Raw genomic sequence first — 19,697 nt, forward strand, 5'->3', positions numbered from 1 at the left:
TAATAATCCCACACCTAATGCAGTTACTTGGGATGGAGTGGCAATGATGCTACACTGCTCCTGAATTAAGAGCTGCCATTGTCATGTAAGTCTGTTCTTGCTTGGGGATGAAAAGTGTTGCAGGTGGCATGCTATCGGCATTGTCGGTGCTGACCTGCAAACCTGTAGCTTGTCAGACAGTACTGATCACACATAGTCTCCCTCACTGCTTTCCAGATTGACAACACTGCTGCTATTGCTGAAACCCTCATGCTGCAATCTGCAGTGTCTGTGAGACACAAATGGAGGATTTGGTTCAATCAAGGAAATTAAAGCAGAACTAAACTCCGTATATATTCACCTATCTTCTTATATACAACTCCATCTTCTTCATTTTTCTCTACTTCATTCCGATCTTCGACCACCTTGACTTAGATGATGCGCTAGTGTGCAGAGGTTCAATCAGTCCCGACACCCGCAATAGAAGGCAGAATGTGCCAGGTATGCTGGCAGAATGCTTATTGCAAAAGGGACATTGCCTGTGCATTTCTGCAACAAAGCCATGCCAGGCTTTTTTGTTTCATTTACAATGCATGTGGATCACTTAGTAACTGGATTTGGAACTTGTTTAGACTGTTACACAGGACTCTAATAATGTATTTCAATGCAGTGATGTCAAGCTAAATGAAAGTAGCACCCATTTTTTTACAAGTAGATATAATTCATGAATTACATAATTCATTACACATCATGATGCATGCCTCCCCTCGCTGTTGACACTCACCCAGGATACGACTCTTCCGTTAAAACACGGGAGCTTAGAGTTGTCATCTGAAATTTCTTCTTTGACCACCCTGAAATATTGAAGGTGACAAAAATCAGTGGTTAGGTCTTTCATCGTTTGGCAGCTCACAGCCTTTTATTCACCTATAACCTTCACAAATATACAGCGGAATCCAACATTTGTATGTTATTTGCTCCAGATTATATCTGGTTTCTAATTCACATTTTCTTGCAATTAACACCCTCCTCATGTCCCCAGACAGAAATAAAATTAGTGACATATTCTCCTAAAAGGCAACATGATGTACTGCACACCAGTCACATGTGTCATGTATGTCAGCTGTCACATTTACTAATGTTTCAGAATAAACTGGCCAATAGCAGACACTCGTCAATGACTGTGATTGTGTGTAGAGCTCAGTACAGGACCAATTAAAGCTTGTCCCTAAGGTATTGATGTCACTATACTGGAGTACAATGGTATACAATATTAGACCACAGCATACATAAAGCACACCTAGGCACTAAAAACCCTGAGCATTCACACTTTAAAGTCCCACACTGAAATGAAGTGATCAGCAAACCCAAAAGTGACCTGGAAGTTATGGGTGGAGCTTAGAGTGTTGGTTAATTTAACAGCAATATATTCCTGCCATAATCCCTAATTCTGTTCCTGCTCACCTGGGATATTACAGGTCTTTCCTGGACCATGCTTTGCCTGCTTTTCTCAAAGGTAAGAGCTATGTTTGTTCTAGTACCTAAATCAGCATTAACCTCCCTGGCGGAATTTCCGAGTGTGGCTAGGGGGGAATTTTCCATACCAAAAGCGGTAACCCTGAGCCACACTCGGGGTGGAATTGCAAGGGAGTTTTAAAGCTTACCTGGTCCCCACATGCCCGCGGCATCCTCCAGCGACGCCTGGCATCTGCTTCCCCTTGCGATGCTCACCTGTAACATTGCGGACGCGAGGCCAGGGGACTCAGATGCCGGCCGGGCATGGGACATGCGAGTGTGCAGCTGGGGGTGGGACTGGGAGGCAGGAAATTTAAAATAATAAGAGTTTTTACATGTACTGCTTTGACATTTAAAAATACTTATTATTCAGACCGCCAGGGAGGTTAACAACCTGAACTGCGATGTTGGTTCAGAGATGACACAATCATGAATATTTTGGTGTTTGTGCAGTTCTTGGCTGTGTTCACAAATGTCCAGCACATATTGGCACCTCTACATCTTGTGCTAAAAAGTAAAATGTTGCAATCAGATCATGCAAGAAGACTGAGGACATGCTTCCAGTGGCATGCAGCAAACTGATGACCTCATCCCACCTCCTCACAAGAGGTAATTACTGATTTATAATTATAAAAGGTAGGCCTTTTACTATACTGTTGTGCTTCATATTGTGATATTCCGTACTTTTTTCCATACTTTTTCATGCAGACATGAAATCCCCCCTTTAAAATCAAAAGGTTGGCACACAATCAAAAGGAATAGGAGTGAAAGTAACTTGTCTTCATACAACTCACTGCATCTAGCTTTCTCGTTCTGCTACAGAATTTGGTCTTGTAAACTGCAAACATGATCTCTCAACATAATGCAAACGCTGCAAGAAACAAGGGGAGCCTAAGAGTGTTTAACCCTTACAAGAGACAATAAAGTGGTCAAGCAAGCTTTTCAATCAGCGCTTACACTTTAAAAATCAATGGGCAGAATCCACAGAACATAAAAAGGCCTGTTAAGGGATTAAAGAAACAATAAAGTGTGTTAGAAAGTGTTGCAGGGGGAATGACAAATAAGAGGGTAGCCTAGCCAAGACATGTTTTACCAGCCAAGCATGGAGTGAGAGCGCTGGAGTGCCAGAACTCCCGATTCTCCTCTATATACTCAAATAATCACATCAACGATTTATGGGAAGAAGAGGTCCTAGGAGTTACCTGATTAATTAAAGTAAACTTTACCTAATGATAAATGAGAAGCTGAATAGCAGCACATTGTAAAGAGTAATTTACTAAAGGTAAAGTTCATCTGTCATGCTTGAAATGTTAATAAATCTCAGGATGTAATAAAGAAGAGAAAATGAATAATGGATAAAATACAATTATACAAGAGTCACTCCTCTACTGAAACTGCTTTCTCTGATTTCACTGCACAATGTGGGCTCCTCGCAGTATGTATTAGAAACTGCTGCAAATCAGATATAGCCAGACTAAAGCACGTTCAGAATCATCTAGCCTTTTCCTTACCAGCCTGCCTGTCCCCATCCCTACCTGTTCATTCATTGGATTGTAGTACTTTCAATTAAATGTAAAAGTGTTAGCACAGCTTTCCAGTTTCAGCAAGGCAGCATGGTGGCTCAGAGGTTAGCACTCTAGACTTTACAGTGGTAGGTCCCAGGTTCAAATCTTGACATGGACACTATCTGCATGGAGTTTCCAGGTTCTAACTGTGTTTGTGTGGGTTTCCTCCAGGTACTCTGGTTTTCCATTCCAAAAACACGCAGTTAGGTTAACAGGGTTCCCCCTAAAATTGACCTTAGACTGTATTAAAAGATTAACATACATAAAGACAATAACATATGACTGAGGTAAAGACATTAGATTGTGAGCCCCATTTTGGGGCAGCTAGTGACATGACTATGGACTTTTTTTTACAGCGCTGTGTAATATGTTGGTGCTATACTATATATGTTGCTGCTATATAAATACTGTGTACTAATAACAATAGTAATAATATTTAAATACAGCACCCTGTTAGCCCCTTCATACCAGCTGTAATCTGCTCCACAGCACAGGGAAACAAAGTGAAGATGTTACTGGTTGTAAAATAAGTACATAATAAAAACATTTTAAAGGTTTTTCTTAATAACTCCATTTGTATGTTTATAAGGAGGAACAAAAGTAGGAAAAATATTAGAAGTATAAACTTTAATCACTTTGTTGATGCGGTCACTAATATGGAAAACAAATCTTGTTTAATTATTGATTTATTGTAGAGGAGATGCAAGTGGCTGTAAAGTCACCTGGGCAGTGGAACTGTCACCCCTTTATCAGAATATAAAACCTTCAACTCCCACTCTAACATTTACAGTACCTCCGACTTTAACTCTGACTTTTTATTTATTGCACCAACTATGCATTGTCTATATTGACTGAAGGCAAATAACATACAAGGCCTTCTATTAGTGCTAATGGGAGTCCTACTCATCATCTGTACAGTTATAAAAACATGGAACCTGCTTCGTTATTTTTAGGTGCTCACCAAGGCAGCTTGACCAGGATACACAGCGACTCCCCTTACCCAATTACATTATCTGACCAACCAGTCCACCCTCTATAAGTTGCACTCCATGAGTGCGAGGTACAGCTATTGGTTGTATCATATGTGGGGAGCACTGGTCGCCTTGTGAGTGATCTGGCTCCGGGTACACCCTGGGGCGATGTGCACTTATCCTGTAGAACAGTGGACCCCAGCCTTTTCAGACCTACAGACCAATAAACTTACGGACTCCAGACTGCGCATGCGCGGGGAGCCATGTGTCACTCAAAGGGGAAGAAACTTCCTCCGGAGTGACGTCATAATGCCAGACCCCATCCACTCTCCCATCGCAGGATTAAGCCTGTCCAGAGACACAACCCTGTCCAGAGTCTGCGATACATACAAGGGACATGGTCTGCGGCCCAGCTGTCAGATGTCGGTTGGGGACCCCTACTGTAGGGGAAATTTGGGGAATTATCCTTCTCATGTCCTAATGATTTCCTCAGACTATCTGAATGGGGTGTGTGGGAGATAGAAAGCACATCCGAGTTGAATGTGCACATGTGTTATGTGCCTTTCTCAACCTCTAGAACTTGAGGAAACCCATGAAATAACTTTCAGATCTTTAGGGGACCCCAGCTATAATTATTATATCCGCAGTTCACAGTTTTCACTGACCACTCATATAAGCGTAGTGGTCAGTGAAAAGAAAGCCACTTACATTGTTTGCCAGTGGGAAGAATGTCACCCTTACAAAAAGCCAAAAAGATCATTGGTGTCATCTGTTACCTGACCTGAGAGATCCAAACTGCTCATTGCTGAAGGAACCCCTAGCAATCTCTGGGGGAACCCTGCTTGAAAAGCACTGATATAGAATATGGGAGTAGTGTAAATTTGGATTACATTCTTTAAACACTGAACATAATAAATCAAATCAATTTCATAATCATGAGCCAAGTGACTTTTAAACTGGTCATTGGACTGATCGACAATGATTACACTGGTGTACTGTGTTGACGATAAGCTATTCAGTAAACTTTTGCATTTATAGGAAGCCGGTGTTCTCATGTTTTGTAGGTTGGACCTCTTTAGGTGAAGAATGATGTTTGAGATACCAGCAGACCATTGTATTACAAATACTAAGTGGTTTCTAAAATGATGAGTGCCATTTAGGATAGGACTCAGTGGGAAGCATAATCACAGTTTATGTTCAATATTGAAAGCTCTGTTAATGTGCTGCCTAGGAAGAAATATATTGTATTGCTTCACAAATAATATGGAGATGTCTGCTAACATGTGGTTTAACAGTGTGACGCATACTAATTTATAGGTTTTTTTTTACTACAAGTTTTGCTGATACTGATTAAATCCCATAAAGACAAATCATTAGCTCAGTTGTTAATTTTTATTATCAGATATATTTTATTAGCCTGTGATAGATATAAGAAACAATAAGAGATTAATCCTTGCAAATTCTAATTAAAACAGTGCAGCAGATGTCATGACACCAGAATAAAACGACAGAAACTACACCACAGAAGATTAGAATGTTTTACATGGAATCTAAAGCTGCATACACACTTCCAATTTTTGTCGTTGGAAAGGATCTTTCACGATCCTTTCCAACGACAAGGGAGTGCACGATGCATGAACGGTGTTGTACATACAGCACCATTCATGCTCTTTGGAGAGGGGAGGGGGAGAGCGGCACCCTGCTGCGCGCTCTCCCCTTCCCTTTCATTAGGATCGGCTGACGTCCATCGTTTGTGGATCCGGCAGGTCGGTCGTCCAGATGACACCGACTGTACACACGGCAGATTTTCGCCCGATAATTGGCCGATGCCGATTATCGGGCGATAAAAATCTGACGTGTGTACGTAGCTTTTCAATTATTGTTTAAACACCTATATAACTGCCAAGCAATTCAGTTGTGTGATTATTAATAATATTTCTCCCATGGAAACGGACAAATGGGTCGTGATAGTTGAACAGAAGATGCAAACTCAAGGGCATGTGGCATTGCAAGGCAAAGCAATATAAGTGCTTCAACCCCCAGCACCACCAGCAGCAGCAAATAACCATGTTTCAAGTACTCTTTCACCCCTCTTTTTACTTGCTAGTAGCAAAAAGAAATACCTGCCACCCTCCATGTGAAAGCACAGGGCCCATCATCATCACCATGAACCTTCATATAGGGGGGGTCCTCAACCCTTTGAAAATCGGAGCAACTTGGATCTTACATAGAGCTTCCTGACACCTAAAAGAGTGATGGGGTATCGGAGAAACGATGAGTATATGCCGGAGGTAGGGTTAGTAGGAAGAGTGTACTAACTCCTTCTGACATTGGCTTATCTTGGAGGGGGACTACAAAAACAATCATACAATTTTTCCAAACATGCTGGACTGATCTTTTCCCAGAAACCATGGAAAGTCTGCAGGCAAAAAACACTTCACAGAGATCAATGCACAATGAAAGTGTTGGGATCACCTGTCATCTTATACCGAACTGCAGAAACTGACAGCAGATTCAGGGACCGATCAGAAACTGCCATCATTACCCATTGCACCTCAACCAATTAAAGTATTATCTGTGTACAGCCAGAAGCTAAATACAGCACCCATTTACAGTGACAGCTAGGGTACGCAGCTTTTGGAGCATATGGGTGTTATTTTAACATAAAATAAGTGTGTATTAAAATTAATGATGTGTGGAACTGGTTCTCAAGCTGTAATAAATTCAGCTATTGAGCAAACATCAAAAGACGACTAATCCTATAAATCACAATTAACAGCACTTCTAAACATTTTATATAAACTATGACTCTTGCTGAAAACTTCAAATAAAAGCAACTAGAAAATTAACCTCCGTAACTGGATCCATAACTGCAGCACTTACAATGCAAACTTGTGTACCATAAAACTAAAAACACAATTTAGTTCATATTGCTGGCACTTACTAACTAGCGTGGATCTCCTGTTAGTTTTTATTCTCTACATTCTTTTATACATTACTAATGGGTATAATGGTTGGCTATCACAGTGTGTGCCAGTAGTAAAGCACAAAAGGCTGGAGGGAATAACTGGAAATCAGAACACCAGTCATTTGTTGCATGCCCTGAGATTTTCACACTTTGCAGCCTTATAAAGAAACCGGGAGTATGAAATGTCAGCTATGAAAGTTTGTTGGGTATATTGAAATCATTTTATATTTGGTTAAGGAAAAATTCTCTTCCCCTGACAACAGTCTCCCATAGCTGTCTTCTTTTACTGACATATAATCATAAGAAGCAAGAAATCCAAGTCCTAATGACCTATATTCAAAAGGGAGTGAAAAAAACTACATCTGAACATTTGCTTGGGAATTACCAATATGGGATTGGCTGTTCAGTACCCTAAAAGACATGACACCCATACCACCTCTTTTCCCTACCATCCTGTGTCTATGCCTAACTTTTGCCCCTTTGTATGTTCAGACCAAGTACATATGAGCATATTCCCTGACCAATTTGCTCATGACTAATTTATCCTAATAAAATTCCTATTGCTAATTATTGGAAATCGCAAAACACTACACACACACATACAGGATTCTGTCTTGGATTCTGATTGGAATTCTGATTGGATGTACTCCATGATTCCTACACACATCAACACATATGTATTTTCATGTATGTATTTATTCAATATTTACCAATCTGATCTACCCACAAAATCGTACTCTTATAATTGTTTCATGAGATCAGAAATCGGATCTTAAGTAAACTCTTGACTTTCAGAACACTGGAAAAGTTTAAAGTTATGAGATTAAGCTGTTTTATGTTAATCTCCTTTAATCTCTTTTATTATTTAGGTGAACGTATATGGCACAACTCTATTCTAATACACTGACTAATTCTCCTAAGCCAGGGAATGTGGGCACACATCCTTGGTATTACTGCCGTTTACACAGGCTTAGTGGTTATCACACATATGTCCAGGTAAAGTGTATTTGTTGCGGCCATCACTTTCCCATGCCATATACCATGTGCAGAATAAACACAAGGGTTATTCACACATAGAAGGACATTTATATGTATTCTGTTATGTGGAAAGCAATACTCCTAATTGATCCTGATCTGAAAATGGTAAAAACAAATTCTGGGCTTCTGGAACCTCATAAATTTGTGGGATTCAGTCCAATAGTCCTGTATAATAAGCATGAGCAGCGTGTCTCCATTTGATTCCGTTGCTCTGTAGCTGTTAAGTGCAAACTAAAGGATAATACTGCATGATGCCAAACTAATTCATTTTTTAGTATCTTATAACAAGTACCCAATTTACCATGTTATACTGTACATAAAATAAATATTTATATTTGGGATGTGGCATATTTTGTAAGTACTGTACTTCCTTGTTTTTTGTACTGTACATAAACATAGAATTTTACACAGATAGTTTTTAATATTTTTTCTTCCTCTTCCAATACGGAGATGGTCCATCGGGATAACAATGAACCACATGGGTCCCTATTGTTTTCCAAACTGATGTATCGTGCATTCTAACCTAAGTGGGGGTGGACATGAGTCCTGTAAAATTCAGATACATAGATGGTTAGTAGCTTAGCAACAACCACTTTTAAAAAGCTGATCTAACCAGAAACTTGACATTGAACAGCATAGAAATACACAAGAAAAAGCACATTATTTATATCCGGCATTTATACAGAGCCAACATACTACACAGCACTTCACAATGCTCACATAAGCATTCATATTATTTTCTTATACTCTGGTTCACAATCTCTGCATATACCAAGCTCGAAAAGAAGGCTGTTTAGTGCCCTATGATGTCAGCTAAGTTTTTAACATTGCCAATCAGAAGTAGTTTAAAAAAGCCTACCAAAAATGTATATTGGGAAGCCACCCTCAAGGAGTACATTATAATAACTAAATTGACATGGGTACAACTAGTAGATGTAATGAAATTGTTTAGGCATACAGTAATGTACAACAGCAAGAAGCTGAAATTCACTTTTGGAACTATGCCTTGGTGGTATATTTCTATGACTATTTTGAGACCTGGCATCCCTTATATCGTCAGTATATTGTAACATATTTCAATAGAGATATTGTTGTAAGTCACTGTTCTTTTTCCTTATTTTCCCTTTGGGCTAAATGATTACTGGTATTCGTGGTGAGTTTTCTGCTTAGTTTACACTGCAATGTATTTGATAACTATTGTCATTGTTCTTATTTTCTAATTTTGTTGGAAACTAATAAAGAAATGCAAAAAAAATATTACCATTCTACACAAAGCAGTGGCTCTGCAGGTACTATAAACCCCAATTTGAAAAACTTCAGGAGCACACAAAATCCAGGGTTAAGTATTGAAGTTGGCCGGCATGGTCATACTCTGTCCTGTGAACTTCTTGTCCCCTACTGGCTGTAAATTGTAATACACCGGTATGCTGGCCAGCGGAGATCAGCAGGTGTAAGGGGTACGGGAATGCAAAAGTAGGATGCAATGTGTATAACATAACGCTGTGGGGTTTTGGTCTCCTGGGACAAAGTAGACTGAATATACAGTCTGGGGCAAAGGCATGCCCAACCCTGGACCCCAGTGTTCCCCTTCCTCCTGCCGAGGTTTTTTTTTTTTTGCCAAATTCTGAAGAACAATCACATGAAAATTGATTTTCCCTTTGGATCTTCTCCCTGTGGTGGTCCATCCTTAATAATATATTGGGCAGCACTAATGTAATAATATGTAAGACACTTTCTATAGGGGTGGCTCTGAGATGCCCTGTATGTCCTATTCACTAAATAGCCTCAGTCTTTCAGACTGCATGACACAGTGCTGAATGTGAATACTGTAGGTGACAGTATCAAAGAGTAGGTCAATACTTCATGGCTGAACCCAAAGCTGAAAATTTTAAACACTGGCTGGGACTTTTTTGTTTTAGAAACACAATATTTGTTTCTTCCGGAAATAGCTGAACCTGAAACTCAGAATAACTAATATACACAGAGAAGGGTGGTGATAAAAGCAATAACTATACTTTCATAAAAAAACAACCAATAACCTTAGTGAATGCAAAAGCAAATGTTATGAAATGAAAACGCAGTACTCCAAGGAAATATGTGGCGTTAGCTTATTATTAACTAATGTTATCTAGAGGTAGGCTGTGGAAAAAGAAAGTTCATCTAACAAGACATCCTGTTCTGTAGTCAGGTGACATTCCTGTCTTTCCTTTGCTGTAATGCTGCCTGACCTTACCAAGATTAAGCCTATGTACACACAAAATCTGGATGGCAACACAATCAGCATTCATTCAAAAATGCCCATGTTTGGTCCAGACTTTGGGCTCATGAAACGAGTTTGTCAAGCTCCGATTCACCTGTTTGACTGTCACCAGATAAAGGAGAAAATCCATTCATCTTATTGGTGCACCTGGTAACTCTATATTTTGATGGACACACCTGGATGATAAAATCATTTTGTACAAGTGTCACTCCTTGTGCCATTTTAGTAAAAACTATTGCTAGCTTAGCTTTTTGTATTCTTATTCCTATTATTATTAATATTAAACAGGATATATATGGTGCCAACATATTAAGTAGCCCTATACATTAAATAGGGGTTGCAAAAGACAGAAGTATAAAGACACAGGAAGAGGAGAGAACCCTGCTCAGAAGAGTTTAAAATCTAGGAGGTTGGGGAAGTATCACACAATTTGAGGGGAGATATGTGGTGGTGAGAAGTAGTGAGGGTTTTAAGAGACAGAAGAAGATAGGTAGGCAAGTTTGAAAAGATGGGTTTTGAGTGCTCTTTTGAATGTGAAGTAGGAGAAATCCGAATAGGATGAGAAAGACTATTCCAGGGAGTCGGAGCAGCTCTAGAAAAGTCTTGGAGCCGTGCGTGTGATGAAGTTATGAGTGAGGAAGTCATTAGTAGGTCAACTGGAGGAGCGAAGAGAGCGGCTGGGGAATATTTTTCTATCAGATCAGAAAGGTAAGTGGGACAAGTGGGAACTGTGGAGGGATTTGAAGGCAAAGCACAGGAGCTTGAATTTGATTCTAAGGTGAAATGGAAGCCAATGAAGAGAACTACACAGAGAGGCTTATTTTCTTTCTGTCTTCTGCTCATCTTTGGAGATTTGTGGCTTACGCATACAAGGTATGTAGCTACACTAGCATGCTAGATGAGCATTTACACAGGAAATATGCAGCTGAGAATGAAGCAGGTCATGGCAGCTACCTATATCTACCTTATAGCACATGCCGATAGGGACTGCCATTCGGACCTCTGGTTTTTGTTCTGACATTGTTGTTCTGCCTTTCTCTGTATGCCCAGGAGAAAATCCACCATGAAGGTGAATGTTGGACCTCCTGCTTGCACTAACAGCTATTAGTTGCTATCAAAGAGTCTAAGTGGTTATTAAACAGCAAAACCCAAAACAAAATTTGTAGAAAGGAACACGTCGGTTGCAATGGCTGAGCCACTAATGAACATGCTATCTACTTGTCTAACTTTATCTGCAGCACTTTCTAAGTCATGGGCCTGGAACTAACGAACATGCTTTGCATACTTGTTCCATTTGGTAATTTAGAAAACTACAGCATCTTGGGGCACTGCACCCTGAGAGAAGTTTACTTTATGAGTTACCTCTGCATTCCTGTGGCATGAACGTGTAGTAGGTTGGCATAGAGCAGCTGCTGCCAAGTTATTCAGGGATAGGTTTTATTTATTGATTGTTTTAACAGCTTTCTTCTAACTCTCAAATGACACTTTTTTTATAATCTATAAAAAGAATATGATTGAGAGTTTGGTTTACAGTTGAACTTCTTGCAAATATGCAAAAATACCTTTTACTTTGGTTATATATCCAGTAAAAATCATGAATTGTGCTTTATATAGAAAGCACCTTGTATATTCAATTGTATCTCTAACCACAACAGTTTGGATTTAGAGCACATCTCTGGGATAAATATATCTCCTAATCACCCCTTTCTAGCTCTACAATCTACATTCTGATTGATTACTTATTTTGCAAACAAGGAAATACTAACCTAAATCTGCCTTCAATGGCTCCTAATCAAATTCCTATCAAAGGGTGGTCCAAGCTGCAAAGGCACCCATGCTGACTAGTTCTGTCCCTTTTTGCTGACATCATTGTGAACACCAAAGGAAGGACCCCACCAGAAGTAAACAGGAGGTAAAAAGGAATGGGGCTGGAGTGTCAGCTGACTTCAGCTTTGGGTAAATAAAAATGGGGTTTTGTTAGCAATGAATTAGACAGGGGGGAGATAAAGGTGTGTGAAGGAGGTAAGATTTGCTTCCACACCACTTTTTGCCCCCACCACCAACCCAATAGACATACTCACTTTTTCTTTATTCTTAGAAAAGCAAAATACAGATTTGCTGTAGGGGGATATGACATTCTTAGCTATATGAAAACATGACTTTGAGTTTACAGAACTACTGGCTATCATTGAAAAAATATGTTATTAATTCTAACACTGTGGTATACTGGGCCTTGTTTGATGTGCAGCCTGACAAGCACTGACAGCAGTCTCTGCATTGCAGTAACTCATTCCTTTGTATGAATTACTTCCATGTCACACTGCTAGAAAAATACAAATTACCAGCCACATATTGTTACCAACTGGTTATGTTACACTGACATAGCATGGAAGGGAATGGTGTACACAAAACGAGCTGAAATAATGGTGTACACAAAACGAGCTAAAAAATATATTTTTAGTTTGGCTCCTTAAAAAATACAAAGTGGACACAGAGGCTGTCAATGTTGTCCTCTCCTTCTGGCAATGTTTATTTCCTCTCTGTTATATTGAGTCTTTGGCTTCAGTACGTTGAGCTGCTGATGCAGACAAGAATCACTGACTTCCCTGCAAACTTATGAAAAGGCCGTAACTCAAAAAGTATCTGATCTGCCTTACAGAATGGCAATCAGCATTTTTTAGATAGGGTCAGCAATGACTGCCTTCATTTTTGTCTCACGGCATGTTCACTTTACTGTGCACCCAATAAAAGGTACCCACTTTGTTGCTCTCCATCCTATAAAATGCTTATTCTCATAAAGACACAAATAAGACTATTGCCAGGTGAAATGCGTCAGCACAAAGGTCCTTGACAGGGCTTGGATGTGTTGTTTGTTTGGAACAATAAAGTTTTATCAATGACACTGCTGAGGATATGTGAAGCTGGTTTCCTAGGTTTATGGCACAGAAGGCTCCTCTTTATTGCCTACACCTAGAATTCGGAGACACGGGTGACCATGGGAACTTGGAGCAGTGGATTTCTCTTCATATCATGGTTTATTTAGGCGGTTGACATCTAAAAAGGCCATGCCAGAACAGATAAAATCAAATGGGGGTTTGTGCCTTTTGTGGTCAACGTCAATCAAAGGAATGGGAAGGTCATGGCTGCTTCTTTCCATAGCTGCTACTTTGGATTGGATGGAATGCCCATTTTTCCTTAGGCCTAATACACATATACAGATCCACTGGCATTTTTGGCACTTGACCAACAATTTGATATTCCAATTGGTAACTAATTGGTAAACACTGCACACATGTGCATATTATTCCAGTCTTCAGGTAATGTTCTTTAGACAGAAAGAAATGTAACTGGACATGGCTTTTATACTTTCACTCATTATTTACCAATGTCTGATCAGAAATCCAAAAAAATCAATCACTTATGATAAGTTGGCCTCTAACTTCTATCCTAATTTCACTTTTAGATCTGATATTGTTTTCTGATCGGAAATCGTACACAATGACACAAATCAGTACCCCAGCAGCTAAAATCAAACTTCCAAAACAATGGGGAGGGGAACTGCAGGGTGGGGCCACAGCATATTGCAACTTCTTTGTATGTTACGGGTATTCTGTAAAACCCACAGAAGCAACATATTCCCAGGAAAGTCACAACAAAAACTTTATCAAACATACTTTTTATTTCTAAAGGGAGTTTCTAAATTGACAAAAGCAGACATAGACGAATTGCTATTCATGTTGCATTTTTACTGCTGCAACCTATGCTTTGCCTGGAGCTATGTTTTAATTGATCAAAAAAAGAATACATGATGTATCCCCAGTATTATATAATAAGAAAATGTTTTTTTTATTTGTATATCCATCAGTTGGCCATTTACTTGCTTCTTTCTTCTTCTAGTTCTGTGTTCGCTCCATCCTCTGTGCCTGCAGTATGACATAACCAAGCGAAGAACGGCTAACAACTGCCTGCCAATGCCACGGGCAAGAGGGATATTGCATTTTAATGTAGATTCAAACAATCTCTCCTGACACCGCTAAACAAAATCCATATGGAGACAGTGACAAGTGATGTGGATCTTGTTTGAAGTGCCACGTCACTCAGGGATTTTAATGGTTAATTTATTAGTCTCCTTTGCCGGTAACGTAGAGTTTTGTCATTAAGGCCGCACAGATTTGCACTTCACATGACCAGCTACCTTGAAGTGACATATGCTTGCAGCATTGTAATGTAAATGGGAAAACTATATATATGACAATAAATGTGAGTCATGGCGTATATTGTCCTTGCTGCCACTAAACTTGCCCTATCTTATTAAATATATAGCTCACATAGAAATATCAGAATGCTTGTTAACCCGGAATGCGCTAAAAGCAGGCTTGTAATCCAGGCTGAATAACTCGTCACTGAGCAACGGTTGTCACTGTCATTGGGGGAAGATGCAATGTGGATGCCCAATAAGCTAAATTGCTGCAAATTAATTTATTGCTGTACTGTGTTATATTGACAGCTACTAAAAGAGAACCTCCTCCCAATAATTTAAATTGACCTTAAGGTCAAAGTAAACACAAGACTTTGTACACAGCTAGTTGTTGGTTATAATTACCATTAAACTATAGGTATCGTTTCTTGATTTCCCTTGGAGCCTAGCTGGGGTTGCTGCTCTCGCATGACCCCAGCAATGACAATCTTCATATAGACACCATCTCTTCTGCTGATTACAGTGTTATGGGAAATCATTTTTTCTGATCTACAAAGATTCAAGTCAGCTGTACGACATTTGCTTCATATGCAACAGTTACACCAAATGGATAAACTGGCAAATTTCGAATTATTCACCAACAACATGGAAATTCATTCATCAAGTGAATGATGTGAAGAGTCACACAAAATGATGAGTAGTGATGTTAATGCGATATCTGATGTCACTGGCACAAATACATTTGGACAATAAAGGTTGCAGCAGATCAACAAGATTTTAAAATAAAAAAAAAAGTATGTCACCAAAACTGCAGGTAGAAAAAAATCAAGCATTTTAAATGCTAACTTTTTACTTTCCATAAGTTTTGTTTTCTTTCATTGCAATGTGCCATTGAATTTGTTAAAAATGTGACTACTCAAGAAAATTCACACACCAAGAACAGCCGTCTTTCTTTTTGCACATTATAAACCTATCTAGACAATCTTGGACATTCATCTTTAGTGCCACTGACACCACATCACATCAATAATGGGGGCATCCAGCAACATTTTCAAAGCTACAGAAGTGAGGTTTTACAGGTAAAACACATGCATACATATATGAGCATATATTATGGGAACATTTGTGTTGAATGAGGGTATAGAAGCCCCTTGAGCTTACAATCTGCAGCAAGATGGTCCTGAGCTTACTGTCAGCAAAATGGCCTGGTGCATTACAAGGAAGACACCCAGGCAAACAGAGCTCAGGCTCCTTTCAATAAGTTTTACACAGAACAAGGATATTCAAAGGTATTATAAAGGTATTCTTTTCTTTAAATCATGTGATTGTAATTTTCAAATCTCATGTAACTCAAAAACAAAATAAAAAATGTTGCAGATAATGATCCTAATCCTGCTGTTTTCACATTGTGAATCCAGCCTTTAATGTCCTGCAGGACCTTTTATAGCTCCATGTTTAGCTTTGCCTTTATTCAAATTTGTAATGTTTTTTAAAAACCAAACCAACCTCATTTACAAATATAATCATCATAGAGTATGATAATAAAGTGGACTATTTATAAAGTGGTGAACAGCTGTGCACGCTGCTTTTTTGCTGTGTCTGAAGTACTGTATGACAATTATTCCATATTTCCATAAACGTGATGTAAATCAGCTGGCACCGAATGGCGTAACAAATTTATTTTTTTTCATATTATTCCACATCGTAAAATCTAGATTTAAAAAAATAAAATGCAATACTTGAGTTACATTTAAATGATACATAACCCAAAGTCCTAGATGTGCAAGATCTTTAGACTTGATCACTGACCTAGAACACCCCATAGACATACACACTACAGACCTTTAGATCTGACCACAGATCTGGCTTACCTAATAGACCATCAAGCAATGAAACAAAATATAGTCGGACACAATTTAAGCTTAGTTCTTTGGTCAAGATGAGTTTACTTTTTAACATGGAACATCGTTTACAGAATATGGGGTTCTGATTTTGTAACACTTGGCTTTACATACACCATTCAACACAAGGTTTGTGGACACCTGATCATCACCCAATATAAGCTTGTTGGACATCTAAAACCATGACAATTCAGTCTAATATATACAGGCTAATTGTTATTTTTGATCTAAACATTAATCCAATAAAATGATTGGATTGTCTGTGAATCTCAAGTGAATTTATTAGTAGACTAATGGTAAGCAATTGATGTTTTTGGTCCCCCTGTGTACAAAATTATCAAGCAACTCTAGCCAGGCGTTCCCAGGGTACTGTGGTTCACTCCATTTCCTACCCCACTGACCTAAAGGCTTTCCAAGATTTTTTTAAAAATGTCTGCAGGAATTTGTTATTATTCTGCCAGAACAGCATTCGTAAGATCAAGATGTTGGATGAGAAGATCTGAATCACAATCTGGATTACAAATCAACCAAAAGTTAGGTATTATATATTTACAGAGGGGTAGTCATGCTGGGACAGGGAAGCCTCCCATACATTGCTGCACATTTTTCTAAATGCTGTAGTGTTAATAGCACCTTTTCACTCCTGAATTCCGATATTTGGAGGGATGTATATGTACACTTGATCGTATAAGTAGGTGTGTTAATCAGGTACCCTCACATTTTTTGGCTATGTCTACAAAAGCCCATAGACATTTATTGTAAATTTAAAAAGTTGCAGGCCAACACATGACAAATTTAGTGTTTCAAATTGTTGTTGCTGTAGGAATCCAGTAGACTCTATAATTCTGTCAGCTTTTTACTGCCCCTTATACTTGGTTCTAATTTTCTCCACTTTGTATGTCACATTTGTCCATCATCTTTGTATTTTGCCCAAATTGTCCGGTGGAGAGAACATTGTTATGCAGAATACAGGCATATAAATGAATAGCTAGGATTTCGTACCCTAGATCCCACCTGCAATTGAAATGTGAGTAGTGTTACCCCTTTAAACACACTCAAGAAAAAACATCCAAAAACAGAAACAAATATGCAATTTTCAAGCTTCAGCAAAGAGCCTGCCAATTGTTCAGGGGATTAATTGTAAATGTGCTGCGCTATTATTACCACACAGCACAGATCTAGTGTATTATGTAAATATGGCAAATTAACATTTTTCTCACAGTTCAGAGATTTGTAAGCTGGCGGGACTTCTCACAGGAGTGCGGGGCTCTTGGGGAATTATGCACTCTGTGACAGGAGACGTGGATGTTTTAATTATTTCTTTGCATTTCCTTGACAGTAGGCAGAGCAACATTATCAGCAAATCAATCACGAATATTACCATCAAGAAGAAATTTAAAAATGACTTGTCACTTTTCAAATGTCCTATTTATCAATCAATGTGATGCAGGTTATAAAATGTTATGTTCTATTTTCCCCCAAATGTTCACTATTCTTTCACTGAGGTAGTTGGAGGCACAATGCTGTCTGTTATACTGCAAGATATGGAGGCCGAAACTGCTGACCTCTTTCTTATAATGCAACATGCCTGGTTGTCCCTGACTATGAAAACCCATCAGGTACAGGTTGCTGTTGGTGTCCCCACTAAGGAGATTTCTCTGTTTGTTTAGGTAACAATTGTCACGGTCACTTCAAGATGATCTTTGGGGGGAAATAAATCCCCTTGCACTGGGACTTCCATGTACTGAAAGGGTTAAATTCCTTACTACTTTTAGCTATCTAGTCCCGTGCTTCCCCAGCTGCCTGGTGCTCTCCTCCTTCCAATGCTACAAGTTATGAGCAGGCTCTCCACTTCCTAACTTACAATGCAGGAGTGCTGGTCCAGCATCCTACATGATGCTGCCAAGAGGCCTTTGATGAAGAACGGAGCTCCAAAAAGAAGCAGCTTTGGGTCACTGGTCGTGCAAAAAAGGGAGGGATTGAGTAAGGTGCTTTGTAATGGTACCTTAGAAAAAATCTGCATTGAGTCCCGCCATGGCAGGGAAACCCCTAATGCAAGGGGAATCCCTATGGGTGGCTAGAGGTTAGACACTTATATAGAGTTTACAGGAAGGGGAAAGCAGCAACTGCATTGAAATCTCTTTGCCCATGTGAACTAGCCATTCATGTCTTTCATTATAGCCGTTCATCCTGTCTCCTTCCATAGAATGACAATTCTAAAAGATCTAAAGATTTTACTGCAGAAGCTCAACATGCAATCTGCTGTGTCCTGCCACCTTCCAACCATATGCCCTCCCTTATGGCCAAGCAAGCACATTGCATCGGAAAGCCCATAATACCAGGGCTCCAGGGCACTCACTTCTAATCTATTCTTCAGATTTTGTACAGCAAGAAAGTACATCTATCAGTCGATACCATGATCAGATTGTATTCTTTTGTTAGCCATAAGGCCATGAAAGTGCATCCCCTCTCCTCTAGTAATGTTTGTTTCTTGTAGCTTTTGATGTCTTTTATTCTGTCTTTTCCTTCATAGTTGCTGTGATCCAGGCAGCAGGTCAGATCATGCAGTTCATTCATTTTCTCATACCCGACGCACTGTTGTATAAACATTAAAAAAATACAAGTTTTCAAAGCATTCTGGAGAACAAGCAGAGAGCGGGATGACGCAGTTTGATCCGGACAGCACAATGTAAATATGAGTGTTAGAAAATTGAAACCTTGGAATAAAAAAGGGAAAATGAAATGATTCTAAAAAGCACCTTTTATTTTATTGACAATTATATGATGTGAAAGAGATGAACAGTGAGTTGGGTAAATCCTTGCTTGTTCATTTAGCATACTTTGTAAGGATTTCTTTTGTAACCGTGTAGTGAGTATATGGAAGCTTCCATTTCTTTCTGAAAATACTAACTGCTCGGCTGTTATGCTTATAACAAGTAAGTAAATATAAGTAAGCAGATACAGAGTCCTGACTTCACTTGGACTTGGTCATCTTGCTTATTATACACAGTGCTTTAGAAAAACAAATATAATTTATTGTTTTGTCATTTTCAATAGTCTTTTTAGTTTCTGATCAATGCATATTACCAATTACTACAAAAACAGAACGCACCTAAAAGTCACATCAAAAATTAAATTTAGCTACACATTACAGATACTCCTCACCTAGTGACCAGGCTCCATTCCAACAACCTGTTCATTAAGCAAATTGGTTGTTAAATGAGGAGCATAGTTAAGAGTGTGCATGGTTGACAGATACAAAAAGCATAAATGAATGCAGCAATGTAATCATTTATACAATG

At 39.0% G+C, this 19,697-nt stretch overlaps 1 protein-coding gene and 1 long non-coding RNA gene across 6 annotated transcripts in view; one reads left to right on the forward strand and one right to left on the reverse strand.

Annotated features, from left to right (window-relative positions):
• DVL1 (dishevelled segment polarity protein 1) overlaps positions 1 to 19,697 on the reverse strand; it is a 104,103-nt gene that overhangs the window by 73,793 nt on the left and 10,613 nt on the right. For all 5 annotated transcript variants that reach the window (XM_072427099.1, XM_072427098.1, XM_072427100.1 and 2 more), the window contains exon 2: positions 764 to 833. In XM_072427099.1, the coding sequence (XP_072283200.1) occupies positions 764 to 833 (70 nt within the window). The remainder of the gene's footprint in view (positions 1 to 763; positions 834 to 19,697) is intronic.
• Positions 1,402 to 3,548, forward strand: LOC140341059 (uncharacterized). Its single transcript, XR_011922795.1, has 3 exons — positions 1,402 to 1,495; positions 1,948 to 2,103; positions 2,203 to 3,548. It is a non-coding gene; the product is annotated as an uncharacterized lncRNA (long non-coding RNA).

The sequence above is a fragment of the Pyxicephalus adspersus genome, chromosome 11 (genome assembly GCF_032062135.1).
Source record: "Pyxicephalus adspersus chromosome 11, UCB_Pads_2.0, whole genome shotgun sequence".
Classification (NCBI taxonomy): Eukaryota; Metazoa; Chordata; class Amphibia; order Anura; family Pyxicephalidae; genus Pyxicephalus; species Pyxicephalus adspersus.